Consider the following 20,051-nt stretch of genomic DNA (forward strand, 5'->3'; position numbering starts at 1 on the left):
GATAGTTCACCCAAAAATGAAAATTATCCCATGATTTATTAACCCTCAAGCCATCCTATGTATATGACTATCTTCTTTCAGACGAACACAATCAGAGATATATTTAAAAATATCCTTAGTTTCCAAGGTTTATAATGGTAGTGAATGGGGGGCCGTGTTTTCAAGTCAAAAGTAATGCATCCATCCATAATCAAAGTAATCCATACAACTCCAGGGGGTTAATAAAGGCCTTCTGAAGCGAAGTGATGTGTTTTTGTAAGAAAAATATCCATGTTTAAAACTTTATAAATTCAAATAACTAGCTTCCGGCGGACGAACGTACGCATACTGCACAAGTCGACTTGCGCCAAATGAGTAATCCTCTGACACGATGTATGACGCGGGATGTAGGAGTATCGTAAGCTTAGACGCCTCTCGCGGTTCAAACGGCTGTGCAACAAATTTAAGCTCCTCTTCTCTTATATCGAAATCCTCTGACATTTCTCTTTAAAAAATGATCAAATCCGTGACCAGTGATTTGTTTTGCTCTATCTCTGTCATTACGTTGTGCGTCAGGTCAAAGGATAGCTACTCTTCCGCCGCAAATCAACTTGCGCATTCTGCGTACGGTCGTCGGCCGGAAGCTAGTTATTTGAATTATAAAGTTTTAAAAATGGATATTTTTCTTCCAAAAACGCTTCGCTTCAGAAGACCTTTATTAACCCACTGGAGTCGTATGGATTACTTTTTTTAATGGTTAACTATCCCTTTATCAGAGAGAAGTAGCTCCGGCTACAATGTTCTTCCGCAAGATGCATCGTGAACCGATCATCTCTTCCTCTTTACTACTAGTTATAGCTAGTTAGCAGAAAATAAACATAATAATCATGCTATTGACACTGTTCTTAAGCTCTTGTAAGTTACAACACTGAAAACATGCTGACAGACAAGAAAGAGCAGGAAACAAATGGTCAACTTTCAAATTATGTCGGTTCTATTCAAACAATACCGTTTTGGCGCCCTTTAATGTGCACGTGAACCGATCATCTCTTCCTCTTTACTACTAGTTATAGAATGAAATAAACATGAATGAACATCAGAGAGGGTATGTTGAAAGATACAGTACAACTTACTGATATACCATGTCTTAACCACGGAAAGATGTCAAAACAGCTTGTAAACAATGTCACGTGACATATTTACCTCAGGATTGGAAAGCCATTCAATAAGCTAGACTACAGAGGAGCATTTTGCAAAATATATGCGCTATATTACATATTCATTCTGTTTTTACTCGACTATCATTTAAAAAATATATAACATTATTTTATATCTTATGTATTTTTTTGCTGAAATATGACCCTGCTTTTGTAATTATAAATACAAACTTCTGCATTCTGTCGCAACGGTTACCTAACCGTCGAACGATGTTACTAAACATTTAAATGCTGTTGTTGTCTTCATTATGTAATTTGTGTAATTAAATCAGTTTAGTATGCAGGCCTACTTTTCAAGACGCCCCTCCCCCCCAACCCACACGCTTCTTATCTGAAGTGACACTCCTGTGACTGTATCAGCTGAAGTGACCGGGATGTTGAGAGGTCCGTTCACTCCCTCACTAGTCACTTGAAACTCTTGAGGGGAGGAGTTGACCAGCGCCACATGGCCTAGGCTATAAATCTGGGGTGCCCCATCTTCAGATTGAGCCGAAGGACTTACTAAATCAGAGGGATCCCTGAAGCGGACAAGCATGCCGGCAAAACCAGCCCCGATAAAGAAGTCGGCTAAGGCCGCCAAGAAGGAGGAACCCGCACCGGCACCCGCACCAGCGCCCGCGCCCGAACCAGCGCCAGAACCCGCCCCCGCCGAACCAGCACCCGCTGAAGCTGCTCCAGCGGAAGGCCGCCCCAGCTGAAGCTGCTCCAGCGGAGGCACCTCCTGCTGAAGCCCCACCTGCTGAAGCTCCACCAGCGGAACCCGCACCTCCTGCTGCAGGTACTGAGTGCGTATGTGGACCCCAAACTTTCCCATGGTTCTTGAGATCAAATTGCAAAAGTGCAATTCTGTGGGTGGATCTCTCCAAGATAGTACTGTACATAGTTTTCCTTGTTCTAATGGAAAATTTCAGTCCAGAATTATAAGAAATTATAATTTGCATATCTAAAATCACCATGAATGAAATTAAGAACAACAAATACTGCCATTAAGTACAATTTAAATAATAAATATTTAGCATTGCAGTGGGAATGGAATATTTTATTCACATAAAAATTGTTACAGTACATGCAAAGAAAAAGTCTTAATGGTGTCCTTTTCTTTATGCAAAGTATAATTTCTTATCTTCAATCTTGTGGAGATTTGTTGGTGAAATGTGACCCTGCATTCTATGAGATCCACGCTATCATTTGCAATAATAAATGCAAACAAACAAGCAATATTAACACAGATGCATGTCATGTAACAATTAACTCTTAATGCACGAGAACTCAATGCACATTACCGCTGGAGCCAAGAACTCTTGGTAGCTACTTGGAAAACGTCTGACTACAGCTGATGGTTTAAAAAAAACACCCGAGAGCGTTTACACCTGTTAACCTCTCCTCACTTGAACACTATACTGATCAGACCAGCTGTTCGCCCTGACCTACTCGACGCCCATTCTGCTACTTTTACTGTACTTTAGAGTACACCTTAAAATTTAAACCTAAAAAATACAATAAAAACTTAAAATACGTTCTTCAAAAATTCATTGGTAACCAGTTTCTTCTAAAATAACATATTCTGTTATTTTCCCATAGAGAAAAGTACTGTAGCAGTACCATGGTATCAGATAGTATTCAGTGATTATTACCATATTAATGATGTACCATTTAATTTACATGCAATTTCAAAGTATATAGGCAATATATTATTTCAGAAACCAAGCATAAAACTTCACACAAGCTTCTATAGAAGCTCATTACTTTGTTCATAAACTCAATCTTTCACTATAATCTGCAATAATTTACATGATAATCTGTGTGCTTTACTCTCTAACAAGAACAAAGCATGCTTTTCATCACCTGTGCAATTATTATTGTAACCTCAGCTATATCCGCTGAGGCCTTATAAGCCAGGGGTATTTAGAGCTTGTGGCTAACACAGACATCTCTATTTACAGTCCCACAGAGAGCTAATATAATAATAGTAATAATAAATATTTAACCATGATTTTGATTAGTGAGCCCAGTCTTTTCCAGTTACAAGGTAAGGTAATGATTATGGGGAATTCTTCAGTGATTGCTGGTTTCAGAAATATTCTTTTGTATTAATATAATGATAGCATAAAAGATATTAGACGTACACAAAATGAATGAATATAAATTATATTCATTATTTATTTGTGTACAGCTATTATTAAATGATTTAATTTCTTATTATTTTATACTCTAGAATAAATATACTAAAATGTATTTGGAAACAGATAATGTGCACTATCCATTATCTGTGGATGCCTGTAATCTCAAAACAACCAAATATTGTTTGATGCATCGCTCTACGACTACTTGTTTCTGTTTTCTAAACTATATTATGTGCATGCAAAACAAGCCTTAAATATTTGGTCCATTCTAACATTTTACTAACATTTAAAATTATTTGCTGGCCACATCGCTGAAGGAGCCACTGCAACCAGCGCTGCACACGCTGCTGAGGCCCCGCTGATGCTAATAGCAGTGGTAAAACAATGGTAAACAGCTACTGTAAATTATTTGATGCACTGCAATTGCAGTCAAAACACCTGATGCTTCACAGTACTGAAAAAGCAAAGTCAACATGAAAGACAAAGTGTTTTCAACCAGTTATATTCAATGTGAAATCAACTTGAACTTGAACTTGATTTCATCATGTCAGTATTATGGAAGCTTGTTTCCGCCACAAAATAAAAAAGCCAATTACGACTTTTTTCTCTCACAATTCTGACTTTTCTTCTCACAATTGCATGTTATTAAGTCAGAATTGCGAGATATAAACACAATTCTGAGTAAAAAAGTCGCAATTCTAACTTTATAAGACGCAGTTGCGAGTTTATATCATGCATTTCTGACTTTATAACTCACAATTCTGACTTTATAACAAACAATTCTGACTTTATAACAAACAATTCTGACTTTATAACTCACAATTCTGACTTTATATCTCGCAATTCTGACTTTATAACTCACAATTCTGACTTTATATCTCGCAATTCTGACTTTATAACTCACAATTCTGACTTTATATCTCGCAATTCTGACTTTATAACTCACAATTCTGACTTTATATCTCGCAATTCTGACTTTATAACTCACAATTCTGACTTTATATCTCGCAATTCTGACTTTATATCTCACAATTCTGACTTTATAACTCACAATTCTGACTTTATATCTCGCAATTCTGACTTTATAACTCACAATTCTGACTTTATAACAAACAATTCTGACTTTATATCTCGCAATTCTGACTTTATATCTCACAATTCTGAGTTTTTTATCACGCAGTTCTGACTTCATAACTCACAATTCTATCTTTATATCTTGCAATTCTGACTTTATAACTCACAATTCTGACTTTATAACTCAGAATTCTGACTTTATTTCACGCAATTCTGACTTTATATCTCGCAATTCTGACTTCATAACTCACAATTCTGACTTCATAACTCACAATTCTGACTTTATACCTCACAATTCTGACTTTATATCTCGCAATTCTGACTTCATAACTCACAATTCTGACTTTATATCTCGCAATTCTCACTTTATAACTCGCAATTGTGAGTTTATATCGCAATTCTGAGAAAAAAAAGTCAGAATTGTGAGATAAAAAGTCGCACTTTTTTTATTTTTTATTTCATGGTGGAAACAAGCTTCCATACAGTATTGATTTCATGTTGACTTTAAAATGCATTTTTCTAAGAAAGACTGGCACCAAATTTGGAAAATGAGAACTTTTGGATTATGTTAAAACCTGACCTGAGCTATGATTCCATAATGTTTGACTAAACTAGTGCCTGAAGCTCTGTTAAATGCTGCTTTTATTAATGTGCCCTGCCTATTTAACACCAGCTGATGCTGAAGCTGAAGCTCCACCTGTTGAGGAAGTCAAAGCACCCACACCCCCTCCACCGGCAGGTAAACCTACGGAGAATCTAAACCGCTTCAGATCACCGCAGTTTTACCCATACATTGTGCCATTTCCAATTGAAACATTAGATGGAGAGTCTGATTTTTTTCAAATATTTAATGTCAATGTTTGCTCCCCAGAGCCCACCAGCGAGCCCCTCGAGCTCGGTGTTGAGGATGTCAATGACACTTCAGTCACGATCACATGGAGACCACCAGCCACCATTGGAAACTCTGGTCTGGATGGATACACTGTGGAAATCTGCAAGGAAGGAAGTAAGTCTGTTAATCAAAACAAATTCAGCCTTCTATTGAGGTAGGAAGGGATCAAGACACGTCTAAATCCAATGTTGCGTAACACCCTTCCTACTAAAAAGTTGTTCTAGATCTTCAGATCAAAAACGCTGCCTGTTTAGGTATCAACTTACTTGGGCAGCAAGGCAGCTGCTTTCAGTTTCAGACAGCCAGTTTCTTCACTGGGGTAATAAAACCCTCAATGAGGATTAAATGTAAAATCTTAAACGCTTTTCAGTTGATTACAGTGGCCCGCCAAGCACTTCCATCATGAAATGCCACCTCACAATACCTTACCTTAAATTAAACACAGTCCAATGTTCAAATGTTCATTAGCATTTTATTGGCTGGTCAGACCTCTCAGTTGCACCTGTCCTCAATATGTCAACTGCAGCATGTACACCCCACCTAAGTTGTGTCCCTATATGGAGTGAGGCATTTCTGGAAGTGCCACACAGAAGTCTGTCTGCAAAACAGCATGGCTGTTGCAGTCATGTCAGTTGCACAAGTAAATAAAGTTAAACTTGCTTATACAGCAGTGCAAATAAATTCTGATAAAAGGATGCATCAACTTGCATATTGATTTGTTCAGGCACATTGTGGGAAGCATAAATTGACACACTGCAAAATTTGTTATATATATTTTTTTTATTTATACTTTTTTAAAAAATAATATTTTATACTTTATACTCTTATACTTACATTTTATTTAAATATCACTTTTACTATCAGTGTGCAATTATTCAACAATCTTAGATTTTTTTTAAATTTCATTTTATTAAAATATGGCATTTCTAAAAGCAATGCACCGTTAATAAACAATCAGTTTTTATGATTGTAAATGGGATGCAAATCTTAGATCAACACTTCCGATTTTTAAATAATTTTTTTAGAAGTATTGTTATTTAAATATGGCTTTAAAATCAATGTGCAGTTAATCAACAATCAATTTTCATGATGGTTAATGGGATGCAAATCTCAGATTAACACTTCCGATTGGATGTTCTCACTCTTAATTTTTCATTTTCATCTCTATCCTAGCTGGTGACTGGAAAGCCGCTAACGAGGAGCTCACTGTGTCCTGCCGTTATGTCATTAAGAACCAGACCACTGGTGACCGCCTGAACATCAGGGTGGTGGCCGTGAACCCTGGCGGCCGCAGCCCTCCTGCCACTCTGCCCGACGCTGTCCTGGTCAGAGAGGTTGTGGGTAAGTCAAGATTTTACTGGCCAGAATCAAGCTCTGAAAACAAAACACATACACTACTGTTCAAAAGTGTAGGGGTCTCTTATGCTTACCAAGGCTGCATATATTTGATTAAAAGTACAGTAAAAACAGTAATATTGTGAAATATTATTACAATTTAAAATAACTGTTTTCCTTTTGAATATATTTAAAATGTAATTTATTCCTGTGATCAAAGCTGAATTTTCAGCATCATTACTCCAGTCTTCAGTGTCACATGTTCCTTCAGAAATAATTCTAATATGCTGATTTGCTGCTCAAGAAACATTTCTGATAAAATATTATAAATAAGTCTTTAGAAAAAAAAGTCTCACTGACCCCAAACTTTTGAATGATGGTGTATCTGAGGACGGGCATAACAGCCATTGTAACAATTTATGAGTTTCATCTTGGGTTGATTGGGTTGACGCTTCCGGTCTCATCCACTTTCATTTATTTTAGCTGTACAAAATCTGCTTGATATTGCATATCAGTGTATTTTAATGTATTATCATAATCAGAAAAATGCTGGTTTGTAGCACAAATTATTTTACCATCGATAACATTTTGTTTTTCTTCCCGTTATTTACCTATAGCGGCAAATGAATTGGAAGTCTCGGCTCATTCACAGAAAATAGCTTACTTACGTTTTGAAAAATTAGGTCAATTGCATTACTAAGATGACTTGAATTAATATTCAAGTGCCAAGCTGAAAAAACCTCTCACTTTTCAGATCGTTTTCACCCTTGCATCCAAGCCAGTTTTCTTTGGACATAATTACTGTCAATGTTGGAACATAGAGCTACCCTGCTTTTGCCTGCACATGTATCTGCTCTAAAGATCGGGGGCCACCTCTCCGGTCTCAAGTATCCTAGACCTCAGAGCTATCTAGAGAGGTGAAATTAGTACCACGTCAAGCAAACCTCTCATGCTGTTTTTCAGGGACCCCTAATTGGCTCTGAGTGGTTGCCAGTTGTGAAAAAATAAATCTACCTGACAAGCGTCTGGCTTTAGCGCGAAGAGGTGTTGCCTTACAAACTTCAGGCAAAGATCAGGCAGTTGTGTCAAAAACGGCATGTTCAATCTACAATGTTATCTGTTGCTGTGACATATCATAAACGGCAAAAAAATCTTTGTTGTTGCATAGCTTTAGTAGTACTTTAGTAGAACTTTCAACATCCAAAATATCAAACATTGTGAAGCAACATGAGGCAGTTAAATCTGAAGTACTCTACATTTGACCGCATTATCGCAGCCGTTACGTAAACCAGTTTTGTGTACGAATGCTTGTGGTCATTTTACATACTACAAGAGTGTCCAGGGTCTAAAGAAAGAAATCATAAATGTAGAATGGAAAGTCAAGCAGGATTGGAATGTAACTTGAATCCGGTCTACGTAAAAGAGGGGGAGGGAAATTTTGACAGATCTCCGGTTAAAGGTCTTCTTGCACCGAAGCATGTCATGAAATGTCTTTTCCAATGAAAAATATCATTAGAAAATAGTTGGTTGGTAAGTGCTGTGCATTAACAAGGATTATGTGGAGAAGGTTTTACATGGCTTCAAAGCCATTGACAGCTAGCCGCTTGGACCAGTGTCAAGCTACTTCCTTTAAGAGCGATGGCGACAAGTGTGAATGGTTCAAGTCGGAGGGTGGGATACATTCCCAAATGTTCTCGCGCCACATAAGGAGTCAAGTGGCATCTAAGGTTACTCCATGACACTTTTTAACTTGCTAGAGATGCTATGTTTATTTAGAGGCATGCTGTAGCTTGAAAGAGTTAGCATCCGGCTAACACTTCAAGGAGTTTTCCAGAAACAAATGCACCACTTTATATGCTGACGAAAAGGCAGACATGCATTACATGCATGCAAAAAAAATTCTCCTTTTTTGTAGCATTGAAGGTGCTTCGTTAGAAATGAATGTTAAACTGCGATTCTGAGATGTAGCCTTTGGTATTATTTTTAATTCAGCAATTTTAATGTAACTAAAGCTCTCCAGGGGTGTAATAGGACTGATCTATTTAAAGCCATGATGAGTCCAACAGAACCACCGTTAGCTCAAAGTGTATCATTGTAATTGACACCTCATAATGTTTTTAGCGTTTGATTTCCTTCTGTGTTTTGAATCTGTGCTACTGCATATGGTTTTGCAAATGATTTTGGTAGTTTTTGCTGCAGACTGTTTAACAAACACCAGATGAAACAGGCTGACCACAGCTAAGGATGAAATTACAGTTAGCTTGCACTCCAGGTCATGTTAAGGTTAGCTTAGTCAGTTTTCTGGTCCACTAAATAGTGAAATAAGCAAGTTTTCCTTACCTAAAACCTAGGATTTCTCCTCTGTTTTGTTGACTGAGATTAAAAATAAAAAAGTGAGTTTGTTTTTATAAACCAATAAAGTAAGAGCATGTATTTCTTTATAAAAAATTGTTCTGTCATTGCACAATTAGGCACAAGTTAGATGTAGTTATAAAATCTCAAGTAATCATATTAATATGTACCGTTTTTTTTTCTCCCTTCAGATCGCCCCAAAATCCGTCTGCCACGTTTCCTGAGGCAGCGCTACGTGAAAAATGTTGGAGAGAAGATCAACCTTGTTATTCCCTTCAGTGTATGTAATCTCTTGAAACAAAAGTGTTAGGTTCACTGAAAATGCATGGTAGCTAAATTTAACATTAGCTAAAGCTTGTTTATTTGTAGAACAGAAAAAAATAAGTGTACTTCTTTAAAGCATGACAAAAGATTATTAAAACATAATGACTTTACTTAAAGCCTTTCAGTATTTTAATGCATTAATAATGCACCTTATAATGCATTGCATGGCTCATGAATTGTTATTACCACAGTTATAATCCAGTATAAAACTCATATTACGTTTTTAGAAAGTATAATGCATTAAAACACATGACAAACAACCAATTTCAGATGTAATAATGCATTTTAACTTTGGTTACAATTATTTATGAAAAAAATATAATGCATTATAACATACATCATGAACAGTTTTATAATGCATTGTACATGAAGGCTTTAAATAAATTGTTACCAAAAGAGCAGAAACTCACTGTCAGAGCAGAAACGAAAGCCGATGCTCTCCGTATGTTCATATGTAAATTGCGCGAGCTTATTTAGTCCATTAGATCGAAAGATCTGAAAAAGTCCATATATTTACCCGCCCATAGACCCTCTTCTCGAAGAAATCAGGACAGAAGTGGTTTAAAGTGGACAAAAGAGACGGATTAAAACACCAGGTGTTAACGGGGTGTGTCTACCTCGTCTACTTGTGATCCGATCGACCAAAACGGATGGAAACAGGGCTTTAAAGTACACTAAATTGGCTTTTTATTTCATTGATGATATATTATTCACATGCAGAAGCACACAATATTCTTCATCTGATTTTCAGAGAGGAAGAAGACCAACCAGTCAATTCGGAGTCAGATTTGAATGAATATATTTTGTCAATTTTAGGCATACATTAGCAATTTAAGTTGTTAATTCAGAGCTATTCTTGTCTTATTTTCTAACCTGCAGGGCAAACCACAACCTGTTGTGTCATGGACAAAGGATGGCCAGCCTATTGATACTAAAAAGGTGAATATCCGCAACAGCGACAAGGACAGCATCTTCTTCATCCGTGCCGCAGAGAGAGCCGACTCCGGCGTGTATGAGATGTGTGTGAAAGTGGACAGCTTTGAGGACAAATCCCAGTTAACTCTGCAGATTGTTGGTAAGTGTTATAAAAGATTATACACGTCATGGACCATGTTGTACCCTAGTTGCTGGATTTTTTTCAACAATTATCTTGTCGACCTGTTCACCAGAGTTGCCTGGACCTCCAGCCAGCATCAAGATCGTGGACACCTGGGGTTTCAATGTTGCTCTGGAGTGGACCGAACCCAAGGATAGTGGAAACACAACAATCACCGGATACACCATCCAGAAGGCTGACAAAAAGACAGGGGTACAAGCTTTTTCAACAATTACTACATGGTATTACTGTGAATTTTCGGACATGGTGCCATTGCAATAGCATTATTTTTGGACCATGTTTGTTTGGACATGGTACCATGGTAGAATGAGAAATTCACTTGTACACTGTATGTAGTCATGTCTGAAGTTTACTGACCTAAGCTGCTGTGTCTCCACAGGACTGGTTCACAGTACTGGAGCATTATCACAGAATGAATGCCACTATTTCAGACCTGATCATGGGTAACACCTACATCTTCAGGGTCTTTTCTGAGAACAAGTGTGGAATTAGCCAAGAGGCCACCGTTACAAAGACCTCAGCCACAATCCAGAAGACAGGTGAATCGGCTTTCCTCAATTTTTCTGTATTTTACATTTGCTCAGCATCACGATTTGTCTTAAATTTTCCTGGTATGATCGTGATTTTAGACTGTAAAAATGCTACTTAATTGGTTAACAGAAAGTATCCATAGCATCCACCCTTAGTAAATATGAGCAAAGGTGGCTGTGAAAATAAATCTGCATTGTTTATCCTTTTGATCTTTCATTCAAAAAATTCACAAAATTCTAACCTTTCATTTAAGTAAAACAATTGAAAATGGGGGGAAAAGCTCATTATGAAATAAATGTTTTTCTCTAGTTCACGTTGACCACAATTATTGGCACCCAATTATTGCAACGTCCTTTTCCCAAGATAACAGCTCTGAGTCTTCTCCTATAATGCCTGATGAGTTTGGAGAACACCTGAGGAGAGATCAGAGACCATTCCTCCATACAGAATCTCTCCAGATCCTTCAGATTCCAGCTCCATGTTGGTGCTTCTTCTCTTCAGTTCACTCCACTCATTTTCTTTAGGGTTCAGGTCAGGTGACTGAGATGGCCATGGCAGAAGCTTCATTTTGTGCTCAGTGACACATTTTTGTGTTGGTTTTGATGTTTGTTTTGGATCATTGTCCTGATGGAAGATCCAACCACGGCCCATTATTGGATTTCTAGCAGAAGTGGTCAGGTTTTGATTTTTATCTGTGAGTATTTGATATAATCCATGAAGCCATGTATCTGAACAAGATGTCCAGGACCTCCAGCAGAAAAATAGGCCCACAACATTAAAGATCCAGCAGTATATTTAACAGTGGGCATGGGGTACTTTATATCCATGTGTGCACCAAACCCATCTGGTGGGTTTGCTGCCAAAAAGCTCTTTTTTAGTTTCATCTGACCATAAAACCAGGTCCCTTTTGAAGTTCCAGTCATGTCTGACAACTGGATATGCTGGAGATTGTTTCTGGATGAGAGCAGAGGATTTTTCTTGAAACCCTCCCGAACAACTTGTGGGGATGTAGGTGCTGTTTGATCATTTTTTTAGGCTTTCTGAGACTCAAGACTCAACTAATCTCTGTAATTCTCCAGCTGTGATCCTTGGAGAGTCTTTGTCCACTCAAACTCTCTCTCTTTTTTTACAGCTACTTTCTGTTTTGTGAAGCTCAACAATCTTTTGCTGCACATCAAGAACTATATTCTTTGGTTTTTCTCAATGTGATTAAGGGAATTTGGCCTTTGTGTTTACACATATTTGTACTCCTGTGGAACAGGAAGTCATGGCTGGACAATTTCATGCTAGTCAACCTGGTGTGCTAAAAAAAATGTAAATATGAATTGGAATATACTTATTTTACTCATAAAAATTTCTAGGGGTGCCAATAATTGTGGCCAACCTGCATTGGGGAAAAACATTTATTTCATAATGAACTTTTCCCCCCATTTTCAATTGTTTTACTTTGATGAAAGGTTAAAATTTTGTGAATTTTTGGAATGAAAGAGCAGAAGGATAAACAATGCAGATTTATTTTCACAGCCACCTTTGCTCATATTTACTAAGGATGCGAATATTTGTGGAGGGCACTGTATATATATATATATATATATATATACTGTAAAAAAAAAAATTGTATATCATCATATTTTTGTCTCAAAATATAACCTAAATACTTTAGATCCATGTATTTTTGTATTTTATTTATTTTCCTACAGTTAGATTAATGCAAAAGTGGGTCAAATAAATAACCCAACAACCTCAAAACAAGACTGGTCTTGTGCATATCTATATCTTTGTATGTACAACAAAACGTCACAGACACAAAACTGGCTGGAGTGTCATATTTGCTATTTGCAGCATGATATTTGTGTTTAGATGTGCGTCATGAAAGTGGCGTGGCATCCAGTCTCATGCAGTCTTATTTTAGTGGGATTTATATACTATTACAGTCTTAAATTAGCTTTTATTTTTTTGAGTTTTCATTTAAATTTCTTTGAATATTTCTATTTAGGTTTAATTTATTTTTATTTCAGTTTTGTGTTTAAGTAGTAAAATAGTAATTTTAGTGTTTCAACTTCAACTTATTTCAATTAGTTGCCAAGTCAACATTTAAGTTTTTCATCTAATATTTATATTTTATTTCAGCTTTATTTAAATTAATAATGTTTTTAATAGTTTTAGTTATCAATAATAACCTTTGTCTTGTCATTTGACATTTATGCATTTGGTAGATGCTTTTATTCAAAGTAACTTTCATTGCATTCCATTTACATAAATATTTATCAGTTCTTGCATTCCCTGGGAATTGAACCCATGACCTCGGCATTGTTGGCGCCATGCTCTACTGTTAAAGCTGCAGGAATGCATTTTCCATGTAGTTAACCAATGGCTATTCTTGTTATTTGTACTTCACTGATCTTCATGATGTGTTTTAGGCATTGACTACAAGCCTCCAGAGTACCAGGAACACGACTTCAGCGAGGCACCCAAATTCACCACCGCCTTGGCAGACCGCAGCACTACTGTCGGCTATAACACCAAGCTGCTTTGCTCCGTTAGGGGATTCCCTAAGGTACATGGTTTTTCAAGCATCCATAAGCAGGACCAATTTTCGGGTAATAGTTTGTGAACCATCATTATTTCTGCTATAGCGACTGATGGCTAGTTGCACAGAAATGACACACTTTACCTTTCACCTAAAAGTTTGATGTAAATATCGTGTGAAAAGACATATCAGCAACCAAAAAGTGGTTTGGTACTGGTTAAACTAAAATCTAAAGTCTTGAAATGTTTCAGGTAGAGTATTTTTAATCTAAATTAATTGAACTTTAATGCACATGCTTCACATGCCGAAGATGTCCTGTTCTGTGCATGTATTGTATACTGTGTATATATATGTATTTTTCTGAATTTTCCAATTGGGTGGTTATTTTTTTAAGCTGCATGCAACTGGCAAAGTTTAAAACTCTTTCTAGTGCAGTAGTTGATTGACAGGTGAGTGGGAGGTCATCCAGGATAAATTAATTAATGTTTACTCTACAAATGTCCGCTGGGATCAGATCACACGAATCACTCCAATAGGTTTATCGGTTTAATCATTATGAGCAGAGCAGCCTCATGCAATTCACTAATGTGTTAAATTATTCTAAAGATTGTGTGATGTGTGTTTTGTAATGAAGTCTATTCCATAATCAACACTTAATCCATCAAGAGCTGTCCAAAGGTTCAGGTTTGAGTGAGTGACCACTGAAGTGTAGGAATCCGCCTCTAACATACCACCGGAGATAGTGCAACTCCTGGTGGGAAAGATAACTAGACGAGGGACAGCATGAGTTGGATAAGTGGGATTCCTAGTGGGATCACTATGACGGGATGAGCTTCCAAACACTGATATGTGGAGGCCATGAAAGTGAAAGTGTGCATAGCATCAATCAGCATCCAAAATTAACACTCACCAAGCGCCAAATGCAAGTAAAAATGGCTTTGGTGAGTAAATTAAACACCCAAGTCTTATTGTTGTGTAACTTACAGCTCAGTGGAAAATGTACCATTTGAAATTTATCTGGGATGCCTAGTTTTTATTATCAATACATTTATGGAATATTTTTAAGGTACCAAGACCCAAAAATGCTCTCAATTCACTTCCACTCTTAAAAATAATGGTTTCAAAAAGGGGGTTTTCACAGCAATGCAATAGAAGAACCATTTAGTTCCCAAAAGAACATTTCAGTGAACAGATCTTAATAGATTAGTTCACTTCAGAATTAACATTTCCTGATAATTTACTCACCCCCATGTCATCCAAGATGTTTATGTCTTTCTTTCTTCAGTCGAAAAGAAATTAAGATTTTTGAGGAAAACATTCCAGGATTTTTCTCCATATAGTGGGCTTCACTGGGGTTCAACGGGTTGAAGGTCCAAATGTCAGTTTCAGTGCAGCTTCAAAGAGCTCTACATGATCCCAGACGAGGAATAAGGGTCTTATCTAGAGAAACCATCTGCCATTTTCTAAAAATTATATACTTTTTAACCACAAATGCTCATCTTGCATTGCGATGCACCACGCATTTCACGTTGGAAAGGTCACGCGTGACGTAAGCGGAAGTACCGAGCAAGTGTTTACAAAGCGGACGTGCAAAGACTAAGTCAAACACCCTTTACAAAATAAGGTAAAACAACGATGTTGGACAATTTTGAAGTTGGAGGAGAAAATGAGATGAATTTTTCGTACTTCCACCTACGTCACGCGTGACCTTTCCAACATGATCACGTAATGTGTGGCACATCACAGAGGTAGTGCAAGATGAGCATTTGTGGTTAAAAAGTATATACATTTTTATTTTTTTTAGAAAATGACTGATTGTTTCGCAAGATAAGACCCTTATTCCTCATCTGGGATCGTGTAGAGCCCTTTGAAGATGCAATTTGGACCTTCAACCCGTTGAACCCCAGTGAAGTCCACTATATGGAGAAAAATCCTGAAATGTTTTCCTCAAAAACCCTAATTTCTTTTCGACTGAAGAAAGAAAGACAAACATCTTGGATGACATGAGGGTGAGTGAATTATCAGGAAATTTTAATTCTGAAGTGAACTAACCCTTTAAATGAACCATTTTTGCCTTAGTGTGAAGATTTTAATAATCTAAAGAACCTTTTTCCACTGTAAAGAACCTTTTGTGGAATGGAAAGGTTCTTTGGATATTAAAGGTTCTTCACAGAACCATCAATGCCAATAAAAAACCTTCGTTTTTAAGAGCCAGCATTGCTACAAGTTCATTTTTGCACCCTAGTGGCAGCATGTGAGAAATGGCTCATTGCAGTATCTCATGTTTTTCCAACTTCTTTGCAGCCCAAGATCGAGTGGATGAAGAATCAGATGATTATTGGTGACGACCCCAAGTACAGGCAACTCAACAACCAGGGCATCTGCTCCCTAGAGATCCGCAAGCCCGGCAACTTTGACGGTGGCGTCTACACCTGCAGGGCCAAGAACCAGCTCGGGGAGGCCTTGGTTAGCTGCAAACTGGAGGTTAAACGTAAGTTACTGTGGTAGACTTAACTCAAGTGTGTTTTTAGGAGTTTGCAACACGCCTTTAGTCTTTTTGATCATGGAAAAAAATATTTCGGGTCATTATGAGTTTGTGATAGATTCAGCCTTGATTGACAACACTTTTATTTATTTGCCAAATAGAGGAGGATTTGCTGACCGCACTGAGACTTCCAGAGTTTTTAGGAATTTTAAGACTGATTTCAAAGTCTAGAAAAGGCATGACAATTCTATAGAGACTAAAGGCTTTATATAATTATGCTCAGCTCCATAATATTTCATGGGCTTGACTTATTCTTTATGAGTGCAGTGTCTGTGAAATCACTTTCTATACATTAATCATGAATGACTGGAAAAGTTGTGGCATTTCATTGGTCTAAAAAGGCTGAATTAAATTGTTATCCATTAGCTGAGATGAATCCAAGGACTTAAATATTAAAAAGGATTGCAATATATTGCACAGATGGTCAAGAAAAGGAGAATGTATATCACATGCTTCTTGTAAGAGTACATTTAGACAAGGCCACATTTAAAGTGATTTAACATCACGATTAACTGTTTGACTGATGCATTTATGATGCATATCATGTGGATTGATGGAATGATATGAAACAATGTGATGATAAAAACACAGTTCAAATCTAAATAGTTTATATTTAGCATGGAAATGCAAGTAGTGTAAGATGAACATGTAAAATGCATGTTGCTGTTAATCGGATGATTCAGTAATGATAGTCAGATGATCTTCAGGGTGTTATAAACAGGCTTGTATGATTGGGATCAAATGAAGCATCACTTTATGGACGTCTAATATCAGTGCAATCCAACCTAAGATATGTTTATACAAATGCTTAACCTGATCTGGAAACTGTTTTTATGTTTGTCAAGTTATCACTCCACACGCGTCTTTACTGGGCTGGACAGGTTTATTGTTATTGTAAAATGATTTACAGCCTTTTGAAAGGAGAGAAAATGAAGATGTCAAACAGAACAAGAATCTCTACATGTCTGAGCTAAAGCTCTAGTGTCACTGGTGGTTAACATGAATGTTTATTTGAGTGATAAATGCTGTTTTGAAAGCCAGCAGACTGAACAGCTTTCTGGTTTTCTTTCCCAACAGAGCCTGTGATTGCTGATGCCGATAAGAAATAAGTTCAACACCCACATTCATACAGGTCAGTGTCTATTTTTAGATGTGTTCAGGGGTGTAAAGTACCAGAGGAATTTTACTTCACAAGTATTACACTGCAAAACACTGCGTTCAAACGTCTGGGGTCAGTAAGGGTTTTTTGAATGAAAAAAAATACGACTTTTATTCAGAAAGGATGCATTCAATTTTTCAGAAGTGACAGTAAAGACATTTATAATGTTACATAACTGATGTTATTTTTTTAACAGTATTTTTCCAACATTGCTAATAATCAGAAATGTTTCTTGAGCAGCAAATCAGCATATTAGAATAATTTCTGAAGGATCATGTGACACTGAAGACTGGAGTAATGATGCTGAAAATCCAGCTTTGATTTAAATTACATTTGAAAATATATTCAAATTTATATTGTAATAATATTTTACAGTATTACTGTTTTTCCATATTTCACAGCCCATCATATATGCAAACTTTTTTCCCCACTCAAGTATGTTTTGGGACTTAAATTTTCTGATTTTGGGTACATTTTTAATATGATACCCTCATTTATATTTTTATCAAATATCAAAATGAAAGATTTTATGTAGGTGATTTTGAAATTTTGTCAGAAGTTTAACTCTATATTGTATTATTATTATTATATTTTTTGTTTGTTTTTGAACAATCTACCACAGCTTTGAGAATGTGCACCAATTTCAAGTTTTTGCTATGGCGAGGGAGATTTGCAGTGCCAAAAAGCTATTTGGTTCTCCATCTATTTGGGTCTTGACAAGACATCTGTCTTCCCCCGCATGCCCTGACCTTACATGGGGGACACTAAACTTGGAGATTGCGTCCCCTGCTGCTGGAGGTGTCCGAGTGGCAATTCCCCATAAATTAAACTCGTAATGACTCTATACGTGTACTGCAGGACAGACTAAATTACATCCCCCTGACTCGGCACCAGTTAGTCCTCAGACATCTACTGCTAGATCTCATCCCAGAAACACACTGTAAAATAGAGTTTGTGTGGCTTGGAGTGTTAGAGCTATTTTCAGGCCGTTCTGACACCTGTTCCTTGTTCTTCCTCTCTGCATGCACTCTAGTCCCAAATAAGGAGCAGAAAAATGTGGGATCCCTCTCAAAAGGTGAGAACTAGTGCTAGAATGTTCCAGCTCTAACATCACTTCTGATAAGACACGTTCAAAGCTGTTATACAAAGTATATGCAGCAACTGCAGATCAGTTGAAGTCTGTATTAATGCAGCAAGTTTGTTGGTTGGAGAATTCTTTATTCTACTTATTATTTATTTATTATATAAATAGTAATAAAAAAGATACCAATGTTCTACAAATTTGACTCATTTGACTGTTCATTCATTTCTTCATTTATAATTATTATTTTATTTTTGTCCCATTTTAAGGCTCATTCACACCAACAACGATAGCTATATTTGCATTCACACCAACAAACGATAACAGTCTGTGTATTCTAAGCTCACGCGCTGCGGTTTTAAAGTGCGTACAACATGTTTTTGCTGTTCTTGTTGCATTTACACGGCTTTAACCAGCAGATGTCCTCAGCATGCTATGTTTGGAGTGAATAGCTAGTGTAATCGATCTGATCTAACAGTGAATTTAGCTGACGAAGTCAATATAGTGGAATAAAAGCAACGTCTAGTCTTTTTCACTGCAACTTCAAAGGAAGCAAGACAATGTTGTCGAAACTAGCGCTGGATACCTGAGGTCATTTTATTTTACACTGTTTGCTAACCTGGCATAATGATCTCATGGTTAATACTTCTCAGCATTTATTCCGAGGGTCTGACCGATTGTTTTCCATATATCCATTTTCTTTAAAGTATCCTTAAAAAGGGGGTTTGACTTGTCAAACAGTGGTGGCTTTTTCTGGACTTCGGCGATTAACTTCTCCACAATGTCGTCCACCATTTTAAATGCGTGAGCACTTAAATTAGAATGGATTCTGATTGGCTGTCAGTGTTTTATCATCCAATAGCTGGAAAAAATCATTCTGAAAGAAAGTGATCCCAATGATATAGTTTCTCTATATTGTTATCATTATAGTTGTGGTGTGGACAGTGCTATTCTTTTATATTTAGAATGATTTTTAGAACTATATCTTTATCGTTATCTTTATAGTTATGGTTCTTGGTGTGAACGGGCCTTAAGAGTGCAAATAGTTAATTTTATTATTGATCAAAATAAACACTCATTCTAATAAATAATATAGTTCATTCACAATTTTAATGTTTTAAAATTACTTGGTGCATTAATATAGAGTTCAGCTGAAATAATTTTAAAACAGTGATCAAAAGTGCTATCATTCTCGCCATATATAATTACTAATTTTACTCTTTCTTTCACATTTGCAGGATTGTGAAGACGTCTTTTGCTGATAAGAAAAAAATCATGTACATATGAAATAAAAAAATATAAAAATAGACATTTTCCTTTTTTCATAATTTAGTGCTTTGCCTCACAATTATGAAAAAGTACATATATTTATTATTTAGACATTTACATCAGCAGCTGCCTGTGACATGTAATGATTCTTGTCTGTGTATCGCCACACATACTCGTCCCTGACTGTGTCCGGTGATGTAACTCGGATTAAGTCCCATCCGGACCAACAGGAGTGTTTGTTCAATTAAACCATAGTCTTTCACCCACATGATGTCTTTTGTCGTTTGTCAGCGCACACAATATGTAACATATACAGGAATGTTCCGGGTTCAATACAAGATTCAGCAGGCTGAGTGACCCTGAACACATCTACAGCAGAGCCTTGATACACATTCATTTGTATGGAAATTATTTCTTACTGTGACGCAAACTTTGTGAACAGACACCTTCCCACCAATGAGAAACTCAACTGAGAGCAGACGGGTTACTGAAGGTCACACACACACACAAAGATAAATGTGTC

The 20,051-nt window shown here is 36.8% G+C and overlaps 1 protein-coding gene across 1 annotated transcript; it reads left to right on the forward strand.

Moving 5' to 3' along the window:
* Positions 1-1,634: 1,634 nt before the first annotated feature.
* mybphb (myosin binding protein Hb) lies at positions 1,635-19,794 on the forward strand. The gene is given in 13 exon segments (XM_051898208.1): positions 1,635-1,869; positions 1,871-1,974; positions 5,265-5,399; positions 6,459-6,626; positions 9,164-9,252; positions 10,176-10,371; positions 10,466-10,605; positions 10,793-10,952; positions 13,365-13,501; positions 15,779-15,965; positions 17,097-17,151; positions 18,212-18,253; positions 19,498-19,794. Coding segments are annotated over 11 exon segments (1,488 nt in total). The 5' UTR covers positions 1,635-1,729; the 3' UTR covers positions 17,129-17,151; positions 18,212-18,253; positions 19,498-19,794.
* Positions 19,795-20,051: the final 257 nt, after the last annotated feature.

The sequence above is a fragment of the Ctenopharyngodon idella genome, chromosome 6 (assembly GCF_019924925.1).
Source record: "Ctenopharyngodon idella isolate HZGC_01 chromosome 6, HZGC01, whole genome shotgun sequence".
NCBI lineage: Eukaryota > Metazoa > Chordata > Actinopteri > Cypriniformes > Xenocyprididae > Ctenopharyngodon > Ctenopharyngodon idella.